The sequence below is a fragment of the Chiloscyllium plagiosum genome, chromosome 8, assembly GCF_004010195.1.
Source record: "Chiloscyllium plagiosum isolate BGI_BamShark_2017 chromosome 8, ASM401019v2, whole genome shotgun sequence".
Classification (NCBI taxonomy): domain Eukaryota; kingdom Metazoa; phylum Chordata; class Chondrichthyes; order Orectolobiformes; family Hemiscylliidae; genus Chiloscyllium; species Chiloscyllium plagiosum.
The window spans coordinates 102,851,671-102,877,412 of record NC_057717.1 but is presented as its reverse complement, the minus strand read 5'-3'; the positions used below and the strand labels follow the sequence as shown (position 1 = coordinate 102,877,412).

At 46.3% G+C, this 25,742-nt stretch overlaps 1 protein-coding gene across 1 annotated transcript in view; it reads right to left on the bottom strand.

Moving 5' to 3' along the window:
- The window catches only part of LOC122552376 (collagen alpha-1(V) chain-like), a 290,918-nt gene that overhangs the window by 15,937 nt on the left and 249,239 nt on the right, over window positions 1-25,742 (bottom strand). The window contains exons 50-64 of the mRNA XM_043695125.1: window positions 25,672-25,725; window positions 24,799-24,852; window positions 23,425-23,532; window positions 22,298-22,351; window positions 21,214-21,267; window positions 19,614-19,667; window positions 16,184-16,237; window positions 12,249-12,356; window positions 12,089-12,142; window positions 7,500-7,553; window positions 5,934-6,041; window positions 3,757-3,810; window positions 3,206-3,241; window positions 3,043-3,096; window positions 1,017-1,266 (exon numbers count right to left, since the gene is read on the bottom strand). Coding sequence (XP_043551060.1) covers window positions 1,017-1,266; window positions 3,043-3,096; window positions 3,206-3,241; window positions 3,757-3,810; window positions 5,934-6,041; window positions 7,500-7,553; window positions 12,089-12,142; window positions 12,249-12,356; window positions 16,184-16,237; window positions 19,614-19,667; window positions 21,214-21,267; window positions 22,298-22,351; window positions 23,425-23,532; window positions 24,799-24,852; window positions 25,672-25,725 — 1,150 coding nt within the window. The remainder of the gene's footprint in view (window positions 1-1,016; window positions 1,267-3,042; window positions 3,097-3,205; window positions 3,242-3,756; window positions 3,811-5,933; window positions 6,042-7,499; window positions 7,554-12,088; window positions 12,143-12,248; window positions 12,357-16,183; window positions 16,238-19,613; window positions 19,668-21,213; window positions 21,268-22,297; window positions 22,352-23,424; window positions 23,533-24,798; window positions 24,853-25,671; window positions 25,726-25,742) is intronic.

Genomic DNA, 25,742 nt, shown 5'->3' with positions numbered 1-25,742 from the left:
ATGAATAGGAAGGGTTTGGAGGGATATGGGCCAGGTGCTGGCAAGTGGGACTAGATTGGGTTAGGATATCTGGTTGGCATGGATGGGTTGGACCGAAGGATCTGTTTCCATGCTGTACATCTCTATGTCTCTATGACTCTAATTGAATGTGTGTAAATTGTTGTTCCCTTTGAAATTTGGAATTCTTGCTTGTGTCCTGATGAGTGTAAAGTATAAAGCTTTGATGTCATGTCTGTTTTGACAGTGATGTTCAAGGAAGGGTTTACTGCTGAGAACCCTACCTGTCATCAAACAAGGTGTGCAGCGGAGCTGATGAGACAGTGCAATACAAAATGTTATGGACCAACCAAATCACCTCAAAATATTTTAGGAAGGTAGCCTAGACCCTAATCTTTTCTTATTTTTAAGGCAACTGTAAGGTGTCTGTTCCCATGTGATGTAACTGATCAAACTACTTGACATTAAATAAAGCACAATTTCTGTAAACACTGTAATTAAAATATAACCAAAGAAAGAGGAATTTAGAATAACTTAAGTCTATTGGAAAACTTAACAGAATAATAGATACAGTAACTATTACTAATGAACTGGTCCAATCTAGTAACATCCCATAATACACCCCTTGGCAAACAGGCAAACTCAGAAAAACAGATTTTTTCTCAAATGTAATCCAACAGTCCAGCTTTTGGCTGTAAATGAAAAAGGGCAAATAGCTTTCACCTATTCAAGCCCACAACAGCAACTGTTTAAAGCCCTAAACATAAAAACAGAAAATAAACCCTTAGAAATCCTGGTCTGTGAGAGCTGGTCACACCCAGCTTCTATTATTCCAACTTTTAAAAAAGAATTCCAAGATGTCACAAGATGTTCACTGCTTTTGGTAGACTGCTCATCACCTCTGCCTTACAAACTCTCTTCAAAATAAAACCAAGACAAAGTAATCTCTTAAAGCCACAGCATTGTCACAGAGAAAGAGAGCTTCATGTATTGAAGAGTTTCCCTCCGCGTTAACTTACCGTCCTTGAAGTGTGGATGACAGAGTTGGAGCTCCTTACAAGTTCGGCCAGGGTTACTCTGCGTCCCCACTGGACGCCTCATCTGCTCCACCTCATCTTTCAGTGACGATAGGGCGCCGAAGACCTCCTCCATCCCTTCTGTGTAGTCAAGGGGACTCCCCCCGGCATTGTCGGCTTGCTCAGTCTCAACATGCCTTCTTGTCTTTGACCTGTATATCGGCAGCGGCTGTATTATCTCAGCTGGTGGACCCTGGCCAGGACAGAAACATGTGACAGACAACATTGAATGCAGAGAAGTGGGAAGTGATAGATTTTGTCAGGAGACTGAGGAGAGGCTGAATACAAAAACTGATATCATTCTGAAGGAGTTGCAGGAGCAGGAAGCACTGCGGTCATTCACACACACATCACTGAAGATGGTAGGATGGGCAGCATGGTGGCTCAGTGGTTAGCATTGCTGCCTCACAGTGCCAGGGACCCAGGTTCGATTCCAGCCTCTGGCGACTGTCTGTGTGGAGTTTGCACATTCTCCCGGTGTCTGGGTGGGCTCCCTTCAAGTGCTTCCACTTTCCTCCCCCAGTCCAAAGATGTGCAGGTTAGGGTGGATTGGCAAGGCTAAATTGACTATGATGTGCAGGTTAGGTGTGTTAGCCATGGGGAATGTAGGGTTACAGGGATAGGGTGGGGGTTAGGTCTGGCTGGGATGATCTTCGGAGGGTGAATATGGACCCAATGGGCCAAATGGCCTCTGTTCACATTATCATATGGTAATGTGATAATCTGTGAGAGGTTGAGAAAGCAGTTGATCAGGTATATGGGCTTTATAAATGCAGGAAGTTACAATGAACCTTCATAAACCACTGGAATGGCCATGTCTAATTCTGGGCACCACACCTTTGGGATATAATTGCATCTTTAAATACCATGTTTACTGGTGAGGTGCTGGAATATGGGGTTACAATACATTGATGTTTGATAGCTGGAGTGAACAGGATGAGCTTAAGAGGCTGCTCCCATGTTTTAACTCTAAGACTCTCTACGATAGAGATCACAGAAAAGATTCAGGTGAATGGTCTCAGCAATGAGAGACATCAGAAGCAGTGACTGACTGGTTAATGGTGAGATGGTCCAGATTGGGCTGCTCCCGAGGGTAGAAAGGTGGACAATCACAGGACACTGGCATAAAGTAATGGCCATAAGAAACAAAGGCAACTCAGAGAAATAAGTTTTCTTTTTCTGATCATTCACAGGGCATGGACATCCAGCATTTATTGCCTGTCCCTAGTTGCCACATGAGAAGGTGGGTGGTGAGCTACCTTCTTGAACCGCTGCAGTCCACCTGCTTTGGGTTGACCCACAATGCCCTTAGGGAGGGAATTCCAGGATTTTGACCCAGTGACACTGATGGAACGGTGATATATTTCCAAGTCGGAAAGGTAAAGCTATAAGCAATTCGTCAATCTTTGAAGATTTCCCAGGAGTAACAAAAAATTCGGTATGGCCTTTTTGTCACCTTGCAAAAAATGCTCAATTATTGAAAGTCCAAACTATCGACTGGATTGTGTGGTTCAGTGGTAATGTCCCTACCTCTGGACTGTGAGGCTTGGGTTCAAATCCCAACTCAGGGATGTGATGGACACAGCAGGTGTTTGTAGCCATCTGATGAAGAATGGGCATCTAATGATCTCCAAATGGACAAAAAAACTCTTAAAATCCTTATACATTTCTGGGACTATTTGATGGAAAATGGAATTGGAATAGTGAGCTGGTCAGTGCAGAGTCAATGGGCTGAAGGGCCTTTGTCTGCGCTGTACACCCTCTATCGCCTGCCAGAAAGGTCTACGCCCAGAAGGGTATCGCCAACACGTGAAGTATTTGGGTGGCGATGCCAGTTCCACCCACTGTGACTCAGAAAGAGCCCGGGTACCTCTCACAGCTCCCACTCCCACTGCCCACTCCCCAGCCCACCACATCCCTCCTGCGTTCCTCCAACTCCCCCACCCTGTCAACAAGAAACAATGCTTACAGGTGGACCAGGGAGGCCTGGGGGTCCTGTGTCACCTTTGAATCCCATTGGTCCCTGCAAAGGAGAGAGAGAGCACGCGATGGTCAGTACAAGGACCAGGAATGGACAGTGCACAAATTCATCCATCATGGAGACCAATGAGATCGTCAGTCAAACTACTTACTTCAGAACCCTTCGAACCTTTTGAACCCTGTTGACCCTGAATCAAACAGAACAGGGAGGAAGACGTTTAGTCAATAATTAATTCGGAAAATCAATGTTCCAGAATATTCCTGCGCTAAGTACAATCGAGACAACTTAATGTTCGTGGGATGCTGGCAGCAATCTTGTTTCATTCATTGTCCATCTCTAAGTGCCTAGAGGGTAGTTAAGAGTGAACCAGATGACTCATACATGGGCCAGAGCAGGTAAGGATGGCAGATTCTCTTCCCTAAAGAGGAATTAGTGAACCAGGTGGGCTTTTAAACAATAGCGCATGGTCCCCATCTGGCCATCCTTTTATGGAATTCTAATTCCTCCATCAACCTGGTGAGATTTGAGCCCGCATCCCCAGAACATGGGGTTTCTGATTTACCAGTCAGGTGACATTGCCACCCACCTCCCCACCTGAGGTCTGAGGTAAAAGCAGAAAGTTGAGGAGTGGGCAACGGAAGGGAGTGGAATGCAAAGTTGGTAGATCTGCATTCTGAGGGAGACAAGAGTCTGTCTACTTACTGGTAAACCAGGAGATCCAGGCGGGCCTATGGGACCACTCAAACCTGCAAGACCCTAAAACAGGTAGAAAAAAGGTTAAGTTATGAATCAAATCACAAGCTGAGGTAGTATCATCTGTAGGACCGCTCAAAGATACTTGCAAAGATAAACTGAGAGCTGACAGTAAGACCGACAGACATTTTGGAACTTTACTGCACATTATCTCCCTCCTTGAGGAAGCTGAACTGCCTGGCTCTCTGCGAAACATAAACTAGATACTTTGCATGAGGAGAATGTATTGAGGAAGTCGTCTTCAAGACCAGAAAGCACATAAAGCATAGTCTACACTCTCTGAACACAGCAGTGAGCAGAGGAGAACTGGTGCCCAAACATAGGTCATTGCCCTCAACTGAATTGGTATCTCCTTATCAATCAGCCCTGGCCGTTCAACCCTCGTTTCAAAGCTTGTATTTTATTTTTCAATTGGATCCTAAGTGTAAAGAGAAAAGGGGGAAAGAGAAACCGAAAAGGGAAACTAGGAAAAGCAGGTGACCCTTTAAGGTTCCTAGAGATATGAAGACTGAACCTGAGGTTGGAAACTGTAGTGATTGGAACCAGGTGGACCTTATTGATTGGGATTGTTTGTTTGGGTCAATCAGGGAGCCCTATAAACAGAATACAAACTTTCATGTCTGCACTTATATCTGGATATACATCTCAGCTTATAAACGATCTGTAGTGCAACAAAAATGCAGCCTTTAGCACAGACATATTTATTTTGAAAAGTTAACAATAACTGTGAATATTATCATTGCCTATTTGAGACCTGCATTGATTTGATACCATGCTTTACTCGGAAGATTCCACTGTCCAGTGTGTTTCCTACTTGACTTTAATTGGAACATATTGTTATTAAATTAATTTATCCACATTTTATATTTATATTGTATTAGACCACCTTATTTGTAGCAACTTGTTGGATATATGCATTTCCTGTAAGTTGTTGAGGAGCAAGAGCGAACATTTTCATTGTGCAATTTAAGATTCATTAAAAGTTAAATGCATAAAAGAAATAAACAGCATACATTGAATGTATTCAAGAAGTGGCTAGATGTGGCACTTGGGATGAATGGGATCAAGTTATGGGGAGAAAGCAGGATTAGGCTATTGAGTTGGGCGGTCAGCCATGATCGTGATGAATAGCAGAGGAGGCTCATAGGGCCGAATGGCCTCCTCTTCCTCCTTTCTCCTATGTTTCTATGAGATTCAGAATCTCCTCACTTTAGGGACTGGCTCTGAGCTGACTGGCCATAGTACTGTGCACAATTAAATAAAGGGTGACTTGGGATAGCAGCCCATGTGCAGCTATTTCAGAAACCAACACTTCTGGGGAAACAAACTTGCTGTAATGTATAAAGAGGAATAAAGAGGACAGAACACTGCCCCAGTTCAGGTGTAGCTGATGAGTACAGTGGTGCAGTACAAGGAGACTGATGAAGATAAAGGTCGCTACCTGAAGCTGTGAATAGGCAAAGATATGGTTTCCATTAATTGAAGATAATGAATGGATTAAGATCATCCAGAGCACCATAGGCAGAGTAGAGGAGGCTCTGTGGGTGTGTGTATTTCTGCTGCTGATTGTCTATGGATTATAGGTCGGTTTGTGCTTCTATCAGCTGGGATTTGGGTTATATCCTCGAAGAGGAACTGAAATTCTTTATGAGGGAGGCTGAGCTATAAAGGACCATATGATTGTGATTGATGATTTCTACACTGAGTGAACTGTCAAACCATTCCATAAGGTCTGCCTTAGTTGTACCTGGCATTTAATATTTGTTCTATAGTTTATGAGTGACTTGCAATTTGCCTGTCAAATAATTTTTAAAAACTTAGGTGGAGTCTGGGTTTTAGAGTAAAAGAAGGTTTAGATATTTTTTGATGTATGCTTGTTTGACTCTTGTAAAGTTAAACTTGTTCTGTTTTAAATGGTAGAAGGTTTCATTCTTTCAATAAATAACTGAGATCTTGATATTTTCTTTTTGAAAAGTATAGTTACTGCTCTGTCCCAGAATGCAACACTCTCTAGAAGCAGTTAGCATCAGTGGTTCTCACTCCCAATATCAGGGGATATTTCCTGGAAAATAAAGGCCATAGGTCTGAATTATTAATTGCAATCACTGTGTGCTGCTTGTACTAACCACATCCCCCTTGGTGCCTTGTACCCCTTGGATTCCTGGAAGGCCACGATCTCCCTTCTCACCCATCTCACCAGGAGGCCCTATTAAACCGATTAATCCAATGTGCCCCTAAAGAAGTGAAACAGGGAAGAACAACATGAGAGTGAGAACATTGCCAATGCACCAGTCGCCATCTGAAATGCTTGGAGCTCAGTGAGTTTCCCACGTGATCCTGCTCAATCACCAGACTGATTCTCTGATGAACTGACCATCCAGTTCACTGCGGCTTTTGGTCACTTTCACTCGGAGTTATGGCAACTCGAAATTCCATCACAGGATATGTTTTAAAACAGCAACCGTCCCTCCAACATTATCAGGGTAGAAAGTGGGTTCCTTTGGAGTAACCTTGAGTTTTTCAGTTACTGCACTTGGTGAAGCCCTTCAGTGGTAATCAATGAATTAAAATGTGTGTGTGTGTGTATACATGTGCGTGTGTACATGTGTGTGTGCGTTTGTGTGTGTACGTGTGTGCGCGAGTGTGTGCATCTGTTTGCATGTGTGTGTGTGTGAGAGAGTATGTGTTTGAGAGAGTGTATGTGCGAAAAAGTGTGTGCATGTAAGTGAGTGTGTGTGTGTGTCTGTTTGTGGATGCACGATTAGGTATGTGCACATGCAAATGTACTTAATTGCATATTTGCTTATGTTTTTACATGTGGTTGCACGTGCATACGCGGGTGGTTTGTATGGGTGTGTGTATTTTCGTGTACATATGAGCATGTGTGTGTGTGGTTTTGTGTGTGGGTGCATGTACAGTGTGTGTGTGTGTACAATTGTATAGGTCTGGGCAGGATTTGAAGGGACTGGGGAGGGTAACTGCACACTTCTGATCATTTCCAAACTCATCAACTGTAGACGGTGGTTAGAACAGCAGAGGATTATCCCCCACCCCTCAGTGGATCAAGCAGCACCAGAGCTCAGCAATGGGACCACAGGAGATCCAGGAAGATCCTCAATGGGATCTGGATGCAGCCAAGTGCTAGGTTTTTAAAGCAGGAAGGCAGGGGATCGAGGAGGGTCAACAAAGTAGGATTTGGAGGCCAGATGGGGAAGAACAAAGATGGGGAGGGTAAAGGGCTCCCCATGCCATGTCTCCCATTTGCCAAGAGAACAGCCTTCATATTCCAGCCCATCTGCCACTATTTAGTGTGTTACAGCTGTGGAGGGGGATTGAGGGGCTGAACAGGGGCAATAATTAGCCACTTAGGACCCTCAAGATGCCAGAGTATTAATACACAGGCCAGTGCCCCTCAACATCATGGGGAAGAAGTTGCTGGGCTGGGCAAGATATAGGTGGGATGGCCATTTGACAATCTTATGTGCTGCTTTCCCCCTGGCCAAAACCCCCCTGAGGGACCCCTGTGTCCACATGTGTATCACATCACCACTGATGGTCATTCAGACAAGCTGGGGTAAATGGAAATGTGATTCCAGAGTCCAGTGCAACAACTGAAGAGATTGGGAAAAAAAAAACAGGCAATTGTTTGTCATTGGCCCAGCATCTCTCCAACAGGCCTGAAGTTTACCCACCTTGTCACCTTTTAATCCTTGAACACCCCGGAGACCAGGCATGCCAGGAGGACCCTAAGCAATGGAAGCAAACAGAGAGTTAAACAATTCAAGGCAAGCAACTCACACATGCATACATACAGACACACACACTCTCCCTCTCACATAAACAAACACTTGCAGACATAAAGAGAGAGAGATACACACATAGACACACACACACAGAAGTGGTTACTTGATGTTCCTTGTCTCCCTCTGGAGCCTGACAGTGAAATGGGCCGGATTGGGTGAGGGGTTGTGGGGGGGGGGGGTTCTCATTCTGACACTGAAAGTTTGATTTGGAATCTCGAACTGTTTCCCCATGGCTATGACTGCTGGATGAACCCCCCTCCACAGTCAGACACTGCCTCCCTGCAGAACCTTGGCAGTTCATTCTGGGGTCACCAAGACAGAGAGGCATTTCTGTTCAAGTCGGCTGTGTGGGTGGCTGAAGCTACGGGTAGACCCATCACCAGACTGGCAAATCTCCAGCCAATGCTCCTGAAATTGGCAGGAGGGTTGAATCTACATGCGTCCAGTGTGGAACACACGCACTCATTTTAACAATTACTGCCTTCAGAAGCAGAGGATGGGAAGGGCAGGCAGGGGATCCAGGAAGCACAGGCAGATGGACAGTTGTGACAGATTTGCTTTGTTAGAGAGAAATGATATTAAATCAACAGCAAAAATTGAAGTTGAAAAGCATAGAATCTGTGAGGGTTGAGGAACCTCAAAGGAAAAAAAAGACCCTAAAAGGAGTGGGGTACAGGCTTCCTACCAGTAGCCAGGGTACGGGGAAGAAAATAAAGCTGGGGATGGAAAAGACATGGGAGGAAGGCAGCATTACAAAAGACACAGGGACTTCAGCATGCAGGTGGACTGGGAAAATCAGGGAGATGGTGGATCTCAAGGAAAGTTAAAAATCACACAACACCAGGTTATAGCCCAACAGGTTTAACTGGAAGCACTAGATTTCGGAACACTGCTCCTTCATCAGGTGGTTGTGGAGTATAAGATTGTAAGACACCGAATTTATAGCAATCAGATTACAACAGGATTTAGACCAGATGGGCCAATGGGCTGAGAAGTGGCAGATGGAGTTTAATTCAGATAAATGTGAGGTGCTGCATTTTGGGAAAGCAAATCTTCGCAGGACTTATACACTAAATGGTAGGGTCCTAGGGAGTGTTGCTGAACAAAGAGATCTTGGAGTGCAAGTTCATAGCTCCTTGAAAGTGGAGTCGCAGGTAGATAGGGTAGTGAAGAAGGCGTTTGGTATGCTTTCCTTTATTGGTCAGGGTTTTGATTACAGGAGTTGGGAGGTCATGTTGCGGCTGTACAGGACATTGGTTAGGCCACTGTTGGAATATTGCATGCAATTCTGGTCTCCTTCCTATCGGAAAGATGTTGCAAAACTTGAAGGGGTTCAGAAAAGATTTACAAGGATGTTGCCAGGGTTGGAGGATCTGAGCTACAGGAAGCAGCTGAACAGGCTGGGGCAGTTTTCCCTGGAGCGTCGGAGGCTGAGGGGTGACCTTATAGAGGTTTACAAAATTATGAGGGGCATGGATAGAATAAATAGGCAAAGTCTTCTCCCTGGGGTCGGGGAGTCCAGAACTAGACGGCATAGGTTTAGGGTGAGAGGGGAAAGATATAAAAGAGACCTAAGGGGCAACTTTTTCATGCAGAAGGTGATATGTGTATGGAATGAGCTGCCAGAGGATGTGGTGGAGGCTGGTACAATTGCAACATTTAAGAGGCATTTAGATGGGTATATGAATAGGAAGAATTTGGAGGGATATGGGCCGGGTGCTGGCAGGTGGGACTAGATTGGGTTGGAGTATCTGGTCGGCATGGACGGGTTGGACCGAAGGGTCTGTTTCCATGCTGTACATCTCTATGACTCTAATTCATGGAATGTCTACAAGATGTACTTTGGAGCATCATGGGGGTTAGACACCACTAGGGAACAGACAATTCCGGATTTGGTGATGTGTAATGAGGCAGTATTGATTGGGGAGCTGAAGGTGAAGGAACCTCTGGGGGACAGTGACCATCACATTATAGAATTCACCCTGTGGCTTGAGACGCTAGGACCAGATGTAACGGCATTACAATTGAGCAATGAAACTACAAAGACATGAGGGAGGAGCTGGCCAGAGTTGATTGGACAGGGAGCCGAGCAGAGAAGATAGTGGAGCAGCAATGGCAGGAGTTTCTGGGGTTAATTCGGGAGGCATAGCAGCAATTCAGGGGAGGGCGAGGTAACTACAGCTGATAAGGGAAGCCAGGGACACCATAAAGTCAAACGTAAAAGCATACAATGTGGTGAAGATTAGTTGGAAGCCAGAGGATTGGGAAGACTTTAAAAACCAACAGAGGATGAATAAAAAAGTCATAAGGGAGAGAAGATGAAATTATGAGGGTAAGCTAGCAAGTTATGTAAAAGACGATTGTAAGAGGTTTTTTTTAGAAATACAAAAGGTGAGAGAGAGATAAGAGTGGGCATTGGACTGCTAGAAAATAAGGCTAGGGAAGTAGTAAAGAAGAACAAAGAAATGGCAAAGGAACTGAACAGGTACTTTGCATCAGTTTTCAGAGTGGCAGACACCAGTAGCACACCAGAACTTCAAGAGAGGCTGGGGACAGAGGTGCGTATAATGGCGATCACTAAGGAGAAGGTGCTGGGGAAGCTGGTAGTTCTGAAGATAGATAAATCACTCAGACCAGAACCACAAGACATAGGAATGGAAGTAAGGCCTTTCTGCCCATCGAGTCCACTCTGCCATTTAATCATGGCTGATGGTCATTTCAACTCCACTTACCTGCACTCTCCCCGTAACCCTCAGACTACACCGTAGGGTTCTGAAGGAGATAACTGAGGAGATTGTAGAGGCATTGGTGGTGATCTTTCAGGAATCAGTGGAGTCAGGGGGGGTCCCAGAGGACTGGAAAATGGCTAATGTAAACCCCCTGTTTAAGGAAGGATGGAAGGCAGAAGCCTAATCTCAGTCGTTGGTAAGATTTTAGAGTCCATTATTAACAATGAGATTACAGAGTACTTGGACGTGCATGGTAGAAGAGAGTTGAGTCCACATGGTTTCGTCAAGTAGAAGTCATGCCTGAAGTCAAATCTATTAGAATTCTTTGAGGAGAACCTGTGGATGTGATCTATTTGGTATTTCCAGAAAGTCTTTGACAAGGTGTCACACAGGAGGCTATTAAATAAGAGCCCATAGTGCTAGGGGCAGGTACTGGCATGGTGAGAGGATTGGCTGACTGGCAAAAGGCAGAGAGTAGGGATAAAGGCAGCCAGTGACTAGTGGAGTCCTACAGGGGTCAATGTTGGGACCACAACATGATACATTAACAATCTGGACAAAGGAACTGAGGGCATTGTAGCGAAGTTTGCAGATGTCACAATGATAGATAGAGAGAACAGGTGGTGTTGAGGGAGGTTGTAGAATGATCTGGACAGGCTAGGAGAGTGGGCAGATGAGTGGCAGATAGAACACAGTGTGGGGAAGTGTGAGGTTATTCACTGTAATAGGAAGAATAGAGGTGTAGAGTATTTTCTAAATAGGGTAAGTCTTCGGAAATCTGAAGCATAAAGGACTTGGGAGTCCGAGCTCAGGATCCTCTTAAGGTTAACATACAGGTTCAGTTGGCTGATGGAAGGCAAATGCATTGTTAGCATTTATTTCGAGAGGGCTAGAATATAAGAGCAGGGATGTACTGCTGAGGCTGTAAAAGGCACTGGTCAGATTGCATTTGGAATATTGTGAGCAGTTTCCGTCTCCTTAACTGAGAAAGGATGTCTTGGCTATGGAGAGAGTGCAACAAGGGTTGATCAGACTAATCCCTGGGATGGCAGGACTGACATACGGAGAGAGACTGGTTAGAACTATATTCACTGGGGTGCAGAAGATTGAGGTGGGATGATCTCATAGAAACCTATCAAAATACAGGGTTAACACAGGATGTTCCCAATAAGGATACCAGGGAGGCCATTTAGGACTTAGATAAGGAGAAATGTCTTCACTCAGAGAGTGGGGAACCTGCAGAATTCACTATTACAGAAAATAGTTACAGCCAAAACATTGTATGTACTCCAGAAGGAATTAGATAAAGGTCTTAGGGCTAAAGGGATCAAAGGGTATGGGGAGAAAGCTGGAGCAGGGGACTGAGTTGGAAGATCAGCCATGATCCTATAGAATGGCAGAGCAGGCTCGAAGGGCCGAATGGTCTACTCCAGCTCCTGTTTTCTATATCTCTATGAAACTCTACCCCACAAAAAAAAGTGGATACTTGATCAATCAATAATTTAACTGCCTGTTCCTCCTGTCCTTTAAATTGTGATGGTTTGAAAGATTGTACTCTCGAAGTGTCCTGATGAGTGCAAGATGAAAAGTTCTGGCGACATTTTTGTGATAACGGCCCGAATTGTGAGGTTGACGAGCTTGGCTCGCTTACAAAGCGTGGAGCAGAGGCAAGCAGACGGGGGTCTGGTACAGACCCGCCACGATAACACTGAGTAGCAGATCAGACTGAAGGGGCTGTTCTCATCTTACCATTGGGCCTGGGGGTCCAGCCTGGCCAGGGGGTCCATGGAGGCCTTGTTCTCCCTGTTGAAGAATAACAGACATTACGAGGGGTTATGCATTGATATGTGCAGCCGTTTGTTGCAAAACGTAATGCCGACTATCACATTCTCTTTGGGTCTTCACTTACTGCAGGGCCAGGTATCCCTCTGAGGCCTTCAGGTCCTATGTTGCCTGGTGACCCTTGTGGGCCTATAGGCCCAGTCCTGCCCACTGGGCCTTCCTGTCCCAGAGAGCCCTGTGTGAAAAAATAAACAAGCCCACGTGCAATCGTTAATACCTGTAATACTGCGGTTATAAACAGTGTGTCTAAAAAGGCAAATGTTTAATATCACTATGTGATTAAGGTAAGATCCTTTTCTCTTAATCCAACTGACCGGCCTTTCCAAACACCTGACAGCTGGAATTCAATGTGAAGTGTGAGGTTATGCACTTTGGTGGGAAGAATAGAGGCATAGACTATTTTCTAAATGGGGAAAGACTTCAGTAATCTGAAGCACAAAGTATTTTGGAGGGGGATCCTAGCTTGTGTTTTTATAAGGTTAACACATGGGTTGAGGTAGCAGCTAGGAAGGCGAAAGTGAGGACTTACAGATGCTGGAGATCAGAGTCGAGAGTGTGGCGCTGGAAAAGCACAGCAGGTCAGGCAGCAACCGAGGAGCAGGAGAATCGACGTTGCGGGCATAAGCCCTTCGTTAGGCAGTTCGGAAGCCATATACAATGTCAACATTCATTTCAAGAGAAAAGCAGATATGTACTGCTGAGGCTGTTTAAGGCTCTGGTCGGGCCGCATTTGGAATGTTGGGGGTCAATAGACTCCCAACTAGAAAGACAAGGGCAGCAGCTAAAGAGAATACCACCCCCTACAAGTTCCCTCCAAGCCACTCGCCATCCTGACTTGGCATATTGCCATTCCTTCACCGTCACTGGGTTAAAGTCCAGGAACTCCCTTGTTAACAGCATGATAGATGTCCCTATGCATTTAAAACCCCAGAATTTCAAAACATCAGCTCACCACCATCTTGTGAAGGGCAATTAGGGACCGGTAATAAATGCTGGACCAGCTAGTAATGCCCGCAAGGTGGGAACACGTTTCTTTTCAGGAAGGTGCGAGCATTGTGAAAATATCTCTTGAAACAAATGACATTTTAAATGCAGAATTAAGTACAATCTGTCACACCCCCCCAAGAGACCCAACTGAGCGGAGAATTCAGAATTGGTTTTAGCAGCTTTTGCTATTGCTCACAATTCACTGCCAATCACAACCAAATTATTTTCAGCGCTTACAAGGCATGCAGGGAATTTTAACACAGCTTTGTGTGTGTTTCGTACCTTCTATGTAAATCGTAAATGTTTCAAAAACCAATATCTGCCAATTTTGGGATTGCAATTTGATGGAGATTTCTAATTAAGCTGAATTTTTCTCTGTGCCCAATTCTGATAACCCTTTCTCAATTATCGTATGCAGGATCCTGAGAGGACTTGGCAGAGTGGACGCTGAGAGGACAGTTCCCCTTGTAGGAGTGACAGGAACAAAGGGACAATGTTTAAGAATCAGAGGTCTTGGTTTGAGATGGAACTGAAGACAACTGCTTTTCTATTGCTCCCAGAGGATCTGTGGGATTCACCTACCCGGAGAGCAGTGGAGGGCAAGTCCATGAATATAGTCAGAGATGTACAGCATGGAAACAGACCCTTCAGTCCAACCCGCCCATGCTAACTAGATATCCCAACCCAATCTAGTCCCACCTGCCAGCACCCGCCTATATCCATCCAAACCCTTCCTATTCATATACCCATCCAAATGCCTTTTAAATGTTGCAATTGTACCAGCCTCCACTACTTCCTTTTGCAGCTCATTCCATACATGTACCACCCTCTTGTGTGAAAAAGTTGCCCCTTAGGTCTCTTTTATATCTTTCCTCTCTCACCCTAAACCTATGCCCTCTAGTTCTGGACTCCCTGACCCCAGGGAAAGGACTTTGCCTATTTATCCTACCCATGCCCCTCATAATTTTGTAAACCTCTATAAGGTCACCCCTCAGCCTCCGACGCTCAAGGAAAACCCCACCCTGTTCATCCTCTCCCAATAGCCCAAATCCTCCAACCCCGGCAACATCTAAGTTCTTGATAGATACAGGAGTGAGGGAGGTCAGAGAGAAGATTTGAGTTGAGACCACAATCAGGTCAGCCAGGATCTTATTGAATAATCTACGCATGGTCCCAAGGGCCAATTTCCGACATTGGACTGAAGATAGTTCCCATCTGTTAAACCCCTTCTGATGTACAGGCAATCCCTGGGTTGCAAGCAGGTTCCATTTCTGAATCCATTTGCAACTCGGTTCGTACGTCAGTCAGAAAACAATGCAGGACAAGATAAAGCAGTCGCACACAAGTCCAGGAAATGAATGAACAAATGATTTTTAATGAATGAATGAACAAATGATTTTATTATCACATATATCTGGGGAGATCCAGTGAGAAGTGGTTTGTCACCACAACCCAGTGCCTTTTTAAGTGACAAAAGAATAAAAAGAAAATACTTAAGTAGAGGTCATCTGTCCTTTTTTCAGTCATGGGATGAGGGTATCACTGGCTAGGTCATTACCCATCCCTAATTGCCCTACAGGGCAACCATATTACTGTGGGTCTGGAGTCACATGTAGGCCAGACTGGGTAAGAATGGCAGTTTCCTTCCCAAAAGGACATTGTTTTTTCAACAATCGACAACAGACTCATGCTCAGCATTAGACTTTGAATTCAGATTTTTTTTAAAGTTTTGCTGTGATTTGAACCCAGGTCCCCATATCTGGGTCTCTGGATTAACAGTCCAGTGATAGTACCTCAAAGCCATCGCCTCCCTCATTGTTGACTGGTGTCCCAGACACAGCTCCAGGGATTCTGCAACGTCTCCAAGAAAGGTTGGCTTGAAGGAGTCCCCTTTCCGCCGACAACAGTGACCCAGGAGACCCCACTCCTCATGCCCTGCTTTCTCGCCATCAACCACCAGGAATCATTGCTCCAAGCTTACCACAGCCAGGAATCCCCACTCCGGGCCCACCGCGCCCAGGATTCTCCGCACCAGGCCCACCGCAGCCAGGAAGCCCCACTCCAGGCCCACTGCACCCAGGATTCTCCACACCAGGCCCACTACAACCAGGAATCCGCACTCCAGGCTTACCACAGCCAGGAATCCCCACTCCGGGCCCACCACGCCCAAGATTCTCCACGCCAGGCCCACCGCAGCCAGGAATCCCCACTCCGGGCCCACTGCACCCAGGATTCTCCACTCCAGGCCCACCGCAGCCAGGAATCCCCACTCCAGGCCCACCGCAGCCAGGATTCTCTGCACCAGGCCCACCGCAGCCAGGAATTCCCACTTCAGGCTTACCACAGCCAGGAATCCCCACTCCGGGCCCACTGCACCCAGGATTCTCCGCACCAGGCCCACCGCAGCCAGGAATCCCCACTCCAGGCTTACCACAGCCAGGAATCCCCACTCCAGGCCCACCACAGCCAGGAATCCCCGCTCCAGGCACTGCCAACTCTCCCACCTCCCCATAACGTCAGGAAGATGAAGAAAGAGAAGAGAAAAGAAGAAAAGGAGAGAGAGAGAGAGAGAGAGACACAAGGATGGGAGTGGCCTGAAGTGAACAGGCACAGTAGCTCAAACACTACCAACCATGACAACATCACCATCTCTCGAATGTCCAAGATTTAAATTGAGACCCCTGTATTGGTCTGTGCTCCTAAACCAGGAACCCTCTGTACGCCAGGGATTAGACACTCATGTTTCCTCTTCCAGCTGCGACTGGAAAATGGGAACCGATAGCTTCAGGTGAGGACGGACTTAATTTATCAGTGATGCACCCCAAAGCCAAATAGCCCTCCGACGCTCACTGTAAAAGTCCAAATCGCGGTGAGGCAGACCCAGTGGTAATGGACCATGCCCTGAGGAAATTCAGTGGGAAATGCGTTCTAGTAAATTTCACAATCGTAGTTTCGTGAAACTTGGTGTAAAAGTTTGGTTGTTATCATCTTTTCTTTTACATAAAATAGTCATACCTTTTCACCTTTGAGACCCTCTCGCCCCTCTGACCCTGGAGGTCCAGGTGGTCCCTGTAAGAGAGAGAAAGAGGGGCTGTGTTTGAAATAATGAGACTCTGACAGCATGCAACAATCAGAATATGGTACAGTGTCACAGTGTGGGGTTAGTGTTCCTGCAGAGAGGTAGGTACGACTGCCTTTTGAGGAGGGGGAGGAATCGAGTCACTGACGTGTTTAGTAACTAGAGTGTGATTAATTACACAGCACAAAACAAACCCCAGTGTTTCCACCAACTACACACATGCACGGACTCACTCACACACACACGCATACACGCACAGACACACACACACACACAGACACAGACGCATGCGCGCGCATACACACACACAGGCACAGACACACAAAAAACCCATGCACACACACAGAAACGCACAGACACACACACGCACAGGCGCACACACACAAATATACAGACAGATACACACACACAGACAAAAAAGGGCAAGGACCTTGTATAACAGATAGTCAATGTGATATATTCACATTCAAGTCCCATCCAAAACCCCCTTTCAAGAAAATTCTTCAGTTTGCAGACTTTCCCTTGAATATGTGGCGTGTGAATCGCATTGAGAACTGAACAGTTGATTAACTTCATTCACCCTTCAGTCATGGTGATGGTATCATTACAATTTACAAAACCCTGAGCTGCTTGTTACTAAAGAAATTATGCCGTGGATTTCCTAAGATCTCCCAATATTGCATTCCTAAGTGACTAAACTAAAACAAACCAATTAATTACTCCCTTCAGAAATAGGATGTCAGGTGAGTCTGCAATCACTGAGTTCGAGCGACTGGATAAATCACATTCCTTTTGTGACTTTTTTTTTAATTCTGTTATTAGAACCTCAGAGATTGCAATAGGTAATTTCCTCCCCTTATCTGTGGCAGTAAAGTTTGCAATTAGAAGGTTATTCACTTTTGCAGAAACAGAAACAGAAATTGTTGGAAAAGCTCAGCAGGGCTGGCATCATTTGTGGAGAGAAAGCAGGGTTAAATGTTTCGGGGTGAATGACCCTTCCTCAGAACGGATGTTTGCAAGCTGGTTTTCTGAGGTGTAACAAGTTAAAAATGGCAGAAAACATGACCTGGGGTTCTGCACTCAGCATATCACTCACTCCTGCTCATCACACTATAATGCTTCAGAGATGGCTCATGACTGTTGAAACATTTTGGGACATTTCTTGTAGGACACTGAGCAATGTGGGCAATGGTAAGATTTTTGGCAGAATCAAACATCAATTCCAGAGAGACTCATCGCATCAGGAATGTCGGTTCCTTCTTTTATACTTTCGCCAGACGTTAAGATAAGTTCTCGTTAGGCAGCACTAAGTTGCCAATTAAAGGAGATTGTTACTTGTTAAACAGCTTGGTCGCATGACAACTCACCTTGTTCATACTCAGCTTGCTAACTTACCAAACCTACCGAATAAACTGGCTGCAGAAAATCTAGACATGGAACTGAAAGCCAGTAACCAGAAACTGCAGTATGTCCAGGACCTGTGACGCCAAAACTGATTCCAATCAGGGACCACAGGTCAGGAAACACAAAACAAAGAGGGACTGCACCGAGAGTGTCGCACCGAGGGAGTGACTCACTGAGAGAGTACTGCACCGAGAGAGTACTGCACCGACAGAGTACTGCACCGACAGAGTACTGCACCGACAGAGTACTGCACCGAGAGAGTACTGCACCGAGAGAGTACTGCACCGAGAGAGTACTGCACCGAGAGAGTACTGCACCGGGAGTGTCGCACCGAGGGAGTGACTCACCGAGAGAGTGACTCACCGAGAGAGTGTCGCACCGAGGGAGTACTGCACCGAGGGAGTACTGCACCGAGGGAGTACTGCACCGAGGGAGTGTCGCGCCGAGGGAGTGTCGCGCCGAGGGAGTGTCGCGCCGAGGGAGTGTCGCGCCGAGGGAATACTGCACCGAGGGAGTCCTGCACCGAGGGAGTCCTGCACCGAGGGAGTCCTGCGCCGAGGGAGTGCCGCGCCGAGGGAGAGTCGCACCGAGGGAGAGTCGCACCGAGGGAGAGTCGCACCGAGGGAGTGTCGCACTGAGGGAGTGACTCACTGAGGGAGTGACTCACTGAGGGAGTGTAGCACTGAGGGAGTGTAGCACTGAGGGAGTATAGCACTGAGGGAGTATTGTACTGAGGGAGTATTGTACTGAGGGAGTATGTACTGAGGGAGTATGTACTGAGGGAGTATGTACTGAGGGAGTATGTACTGAGGGAGCATTGTACTGAGGGAGTGTCACACAGAGAGTGACTCACTGAGAGAGTGACTCACTGAGGGAATGGCTCACTGAGGGAATGGCTCACTGAGGGAATGGCTCACTGAGGGAATGACTCACTGAGGGAATGACTCACTGAGGGAATGACTCACTGAGGGGGTGTAGCACTGAGGGATTGACTCACTGAGGGAGTGTCGCACTGAGAGTCTACTGCACTGAGAGAGTGACTCACTGAGGGAGTGTCGCACTGAGGGAATGACTCACTGAGGGAGTATCGCACTGAGGGTCTACTGCACTGAGAGAGTGACTCACTGAGGGAGTATTGTACTGAGGGAGTGTCGCACTGAGAGAGTGAGTCACTGAGAGAGTACTGCTCTGAGGGAATGTCACACCAAGGGAGTGTTGCACTGAAGGAATGACTCACTGAGAGAGTGTCGCACTGACGGAGTGTCGCAATGAGTGAGTGACTCACTGAGGGAGGGTCGCATTAAAAGAATGTCGCACTGAGAGTGTGTCGCACTGAGAGTGTGTCGCACTGAGAGTGAGTCGCACTGAGAGTGAGTCGCACTGAGAGTGAGTCGCACTGAGAGTGAGTCGCACTGAGGGAGTGCCTCACCGAGGGAATGTCGCACCAAGAGAATGCTTTATTGAGGGAGTGTCACAGCAAGGGAGTGTTGCACCAAGGGAGTGCATCACTGAGGGAGTGTTGCAACGAGGGAGTGCCTTACTGAGGGAGTGTTGCATCGAGGGTGTGCCTTACTAGGGAGTGTTGCATCGAGGGAGTGCATCACTACGTGAGTGATTCACCGAGGAAGTACCTACTGAGGGAGCTTGTGTGTACTGCTGAGGATCCTGGCAAACAGCACTGAAGCAGAGTATCTTGTCTGGGCTTTGTGGGGATTAATGTTTCCTGTTTTCCCAATACTGTTAGAAGCATCTCACTCACAGTGAAGCCCTTTGGGGTCATAACAGGCACTATGTAAATGCAAACTTTTACTTCTTATACAGATGGTGGTGTGGAAACAGCAATTGCTGGAAATGAAAGCGGTGGATGTACCGAAGCCCTGTTTGGAAGAAGGTGTTGGAGCAGTGACTGTCACTCGCCAGTTTTCCCAGATTAGCTTTTCCCCCGAGTATGTAAGTACTCACTCTCTTTCCCGGCAATCCCTGAGGGCCCGGCTCACCAGATGCACCACGTGGACCCTGCAAACCCAACAGAGAAACATTAGAGAGATTCATCCTCCCGACAGTGTTGAGAGCACGTTTACTGTGCTGGACAGGGTGTGTCACACTGCATATGCTGTCACTGTGATCCCCATTACCATGGGACACTGAGCTAAAAGCTGCTGATTGATTAGGAAGCTGATTGACACCACATTTGGAGCGTGTGTAGATGAGAACAGGTAATTACGAAGAGAGAGATATCTGGACATGACAGACTCAATCGGAACATAGCTATCTGTTTGATAGGGTTACCAAGGCAGGAGAGGACACTTCCACACTGCAAACTCTGTGTAAATGATTTGGATGCGAATATCAGACATTATTGGTAAGCTTGCCGATGACCCCAAACTTGGTGTAATGGACAGTGAAGAAGGTCATCTAAAGTTACAAAGAGATTTTGATCAATTGGGTCAATGGGCTGAGGAGTGGCAGATGGAGTTAAATTTTGATAAATGCGAGGTATTGCATTTTGGGAATGCAAACAAGGACAGGAATTATACTGTTAATGGTAGGACACTGGGTAGAACAAAGAGACTTTGGGGTTCAGGTACATAATTCTTTGAAGTTTGTGTCACAGGAAGACAGGGTGTTTAGCATGCTTGCCTTCATTGCTCAGTCCTTTGAGTATGGGAGTTGGGACGTTATGTTGAGGTTCCACAGGACATTGGTGAGGCCACTTCTGGAGTACTGTGACCAGTTCTGGTCACCCTGTTATCGGAAAGATACTATTAAACTGGTGAGGGTTCAGAAAAAAATTACCAGGATGTTCCTGGGTGTGGAGGGTTTGAGTCATAAAGGAGAGGCTAGACAGGCTGGGACATTTTTCACTGGAACGTAGGAGGTTGAGGGGTGATCTTAAAGAGGTTTATAAAATAATGAGGGGCATAGATAAGGTGAATGACGAGAGTCTTTTCCCTAGGCTGGGGGAGTTCAAAACTAGGGGGTATACTTTTAAGGTGACAGGACAAAGATTTAAAAAAGGACATGAGGGGAAACTTTTTTACTCAGAGTGGTTCGTGTGTGGAATGAGAAAGTGGTGGACGCAGGTACAGTTACAGTGTTTAAAAGACATTTGGAGAAGTACGTAAAAGATTTGGAAGGACATGAGTCAAGCACAGGCAGTTGGGACTAGTTTGGTTTGAGATAATGGTGGACATGGACTAGTTGGACCAAAGGGTCTATTATGACTCTATGACTCCAAGTGGAAATGGACCATTTTGGGATTAAGTTTGTCTTGGGGCCTCGTCAAATTACAATTTTAAGAACGAGCGTATTTGTAACGTAGCCAATTAAAGACCTCGAAACTCTGTCACATCACAATTCCCTTCCTTTGTCGCAACAGCTCCATCTCATGCTCTTGAGGAAGTAATGACAATGTTTAAGATCTGCTCTTTCTCAGGCTGGGAGCTAGTTGTAGGCATAACCTCTCATTCATTGTTGTGGGGAGCGGAAGCATAGAGTTTGAGCCGTAGAATTACTCATAATGCAATTTCTGAAGACGAGTGTGACACTCTGACACACCTACCATCATGCCGGGGTCTCCAAGACTGCCTTTTTCACCAACTACACCATCTATTCCCTAAAATAAAAACCACAACAAGATTGGTTACCGCTGCCAAATAGTTAAACCATTTGAGAAAACAATGGGGGGGGGGGGGGGGGGGTCCGGCATGAATGAGGAGATTTTTTTGAAGAAAATGAGTTCCTATCTGATGAACGAATGGTAAGAAGGAGATTGAATAATTGCTTTCAAAGGGAATTAGAGACATTGAGATGTTGTAGGGACTGACTGGGGAACTTTTTCAAAGGGAGTTGGACAGTCAGAATGGGCTGAGTAGCCTCCTCCTGTGCGGATGCCAATTAGGGTTTGTGGAGGTTTTGAGGGGGAATGAATAAGGATTGACAACGCTCCCAAACTCAAAAGGAAATCGGTTGTTAAAGGGCTGGGAAGAGTTGGGCAATGTCACTACGCTGGCTGAATGGGAGAGCCAGCGATTCTCTGGATTTTCCCAGCTTCCCAAACATGGACGCCAATAATCCAGCCAGTCAGGAGTGGGGCAGTGACTGATACCAGCCTTTGACCCAGTCAACTGCACACATGGCCCCTTTAAGACATCCTCACTGGTGTGTGAGTAACCGTGCAGAGGAATACAGTCAGTTGTTCTATAACATGACAATCATGTTGCATTCGTGTGCAACCCCACGTTATAGAGAAATCGTGCTTTGGAAACAGCGTTTCAAGTGTTGGCACTGTAATAGCGTGACAGCCAACACACGTTTTAAAATTTCACGCTGGAGAAACAGCATCCCCAATTCATCAATCGCGTTACAGCAAATTCGCATTGACAAAATGCGCGTTATAACAGAATGTCATGTGCCCTAAAACAAATGGATTGCTGGAGATACCCAGCATCTGCAGAGAGAGAGAGAGAGAGAGAGACAGAGACAGAGAAAGAGAGACAGAGAGAGAGAGAGAGAGAGAGAGACAGACAGACAGAGAGAGACAGATAGAGACAGAGACACAGAGAGAGAAAGAGTGTTAACATTTTGAATCCCGTGTGGACTTTCTTCGGAATCAAAGAATCCTGTGTCGAGGTTGAGCTTCTCACCGGAATACCTGGCTCGCCTGTTGGACCGGGATCACCTGGAAAACCAGCCGGACCCTGAGAATCAGATGACAGAGACAGAGAGAGACAGAGACACAGAGAGAGAGAAAGAGAGATTAGACAATAATACTTCTGACAGGGCAAGAATAACTTCCAAGTGAAGACGTTTCATTGCAATCCTTAATCCCCCCACCCTGAGACTGTGTCCTTGTCTAATGGATTTGCAAGCCAGCAGAGACATCCTCCCAGCCCCCCCACCCTGTCCCCCTCCTGATGAATCTTCCACCTGTCAATGGCATCATCTTTTATCCTCCCAAGCTCCAAGGAGTATCGACGTGGTCTGCTCAACTTCTCCCGAATGAGTAATAATAGGGAAGTCGTGATGTAGTGGCATTGTCACAGGACTTGCTACATACAGAGCCAGGTAACATTCTGAAGGCCATGAGTTTGAATCCTTCCATGGCAGATAGAGGAATTCCATAAAAATCTGGAATTAAGAGTTTAATGGTGACCCTGAATCCATTGTCGATTGTTGGGAAACCCATCTGGTTCACCAACGCCCTTTAGGGAAGGAAACTGCCATCCTTACCTGGTCTGGCCTACATGTGACTCCAGACCCAGGGCAACGGGGTTGACTCTTAACTGCCTTCTGGGCAATTAACGATGGGCATTAGATGCTGGGCCATTGATAACCACGTTTTGAGAATGAATAAGATAACAAAGCCACCATGACAGATGGTGGAATTTGAATTAATTAAAAAACAGATTAAGAAAATGAAGCTAACAGTCAATAGCCCACTTTTGATAGTTATAAAAACTCATCTGGTTCATTAATGTCCTTTAGGGAAGGAAATCTGCCATCCTTACCCAAGTCTGATCAACACGTGACTCCAGACAACAGCAATGGTTAAGCGCTATGTGATTCTTAAGTGTTCTTTGAAATGGGGCTAGTAGGGATGGACAGAACAGGCCAGCTTAGACAGTGGCACCCACAATCTGTGACTGAAAAAGAAATCCCCATCTCCTCAGCTTGGCGAGCTTTCATTACTTCTCAAGGCCTTGTGTCCAACACTGAGGAGAACCTGCCTGGTTGTCCAAGGATGGATAAGGAGAGAGGATGGCCAACTTACCACACCACCTTTAGCACCATCTTCACCTGGAGGACCTTTGACCCCTGCAGGTCCTGCTGTACCCGACGGACCTGTGTCCCCTTTCTCACCAATTTCACCTTTAGGACCCTTGGGCAAGAGATGTTAAAAAAAATGCTTCAAATACACCATAAATGTTCAAACGCAATTTTATCCAGGATGTCAGTTTGCTCGTTGAGCTGGAAGGCTCATTTTCAGACGTTTCATCATCATAACATCATCAGTGAGCCTTCGGTGAAGCACTGGTGTTATGGCCTGTTTTCTACTTGTGTGTTTAGGTTTCCTTGGATTGCTGATGTCATTTCCTGTGTTGCTGATGTCATTTCCTCACTGATGAGGTTACTGAGTATGGCAATGAAACGTCTGAAAATGAACCTTCCAGCTCAGCAAGCAAACTTACATCCAGAAACTCAAGCCAATCTACAAATCTTCTCAAAACTCGTGAGCAATTTTATCCATCCTGAGCCTTCAAGAACAAGAGCAGGACAATGTTATTTCACACCTGAACTTGGGATTCCAAACAATCTCTGAATCAAGATTCTGGTTTGATGTTCCAAATGGTCACCTATCTATTCCCATCTCAATACAGAGCATTCCCATTAGCATCAATCCGTCACTGTTTCAATGTGACGTCTTTTGCCCTGAGTGGAGAAATCACTGACCATGTGGTAGGGGAGATAGCTGCAAATCCACATCTAGTGTTTTTTTTGCAAACTTAGTTATAGAACTGTACAGCATGGAAACAGATCTTGTGGTCCAACCATCCATGCTGTCCAGAAATCTTAACTGAATCTAGTCCCATTTGCCAACATTTGGCCCATATCCCTCTAAACTCTTCCTACTCGTCCAGATGCCTTTTAAATGTTGTAATTATACCCGACTCCACCACTTCCTCTGGCAGCTCATTCCATACATGCACCACCCTCTGCATGAAAAAGTTGCCCCTTAGGTCCTTTTTATATCTTTCCAATCTCATCCTGAACCTATACCTTCTAGTTCTGGACTCCCTCACTCCAGGGTAAAGACCTTGCCTATTTATCCTATCCATGCCCCTCATGATTTTATAAACCTCTCTAAGGTCACCCCTCAGCCTCTGACGCTCCAGGGAAAACAGTCCCAGCCTGTTCAGCCTCTCCCTATCTCTAACATCCTCCATCTCTGGCATCATCCTTGTAAATCTTTTCTGAACCCTTTCAAGTTTCACATCGTGTTCCCTCAAGGAATGGGCAAGATTGTCAGATGGTTTGCTGCCAATCAGGCTGAGGGGGGCCAATTCGGGGGCAAGGGAAACTGTAGGAATGGGTGGACAACCTTCAATGGCGTTTCAATGGAATTAAGACAATATTGGGTACTCACAGCGATACCTGGTTCTCCCGGTGTGCCTGGGTCTCCAGCTTCTCCTGTCTCTCCCTGTAAGGAAGGTCAAACACAACGGTTACACTGAGCCGAGATGACCTCAATCAGTCCATGTAACGTCTCATTCCAGAACGAGTGCACACAAAAACCTTCAATGTGGATGGCAGGTTCTCTTCCCAAATGGGTAACTGTAACCTGAAGAGCTTCCTGTAGAGAATTATAGAATCCCTACAGTGTGGAAGCAGGCCATTTTGGCCCATTGAGTCCTCACCGAACCTCGAAAGGGTATCCCACCCAGATCTGCCCCTTACCCAATCCCCTTGACCTCACATTTCCCACGGCTAACTCATACATCCCTGAACACTATGAACAATTTAGCAGGGCCAACCTACCCCTAGCCTGCACATGTTTTGACTGTGGGAGAAAACCAGAGCACACCCACACAGAGATGGGAAGAACATGCAAACTCCACACAAGCGTCCCGAGGCTGGAATCGAACCCAGGGTCCCTGGCGCAGTGAGGCAGCGGTGCTAACCACAGATCCACTGTGTTAACTTGGTGATGGGATTGCTAGTCCAGTGATGCATATCAGTGAGATGATATGACGCAAGAACAAGTCCATGCCAGTAGATCTCTCGCTGCTCACCAGCAAGAAAATAACAGTCATTCAAAATGGGACACTTTCCTCTTGACTTCGGGAAGCTCCTTACCAACCATCTCACTTGGTTGTCCCAATGTTCCTGCCAATGCCCACATCATTCAGGGGCTGGCAGGGGGGAGGTACCTTCAGGGTATCAGCGGGTAGTTTATTAGATGCTTTGTGATTTCCGAATAATCCTGCTCAGGCCACAAGCACAAAGAAGAAACACTCACCTTTTCACCCACTGATCCTGGAGAGCCCATACCACCTGGGCGTCCTGAAGGACCCTAAATGGACAGAAGAG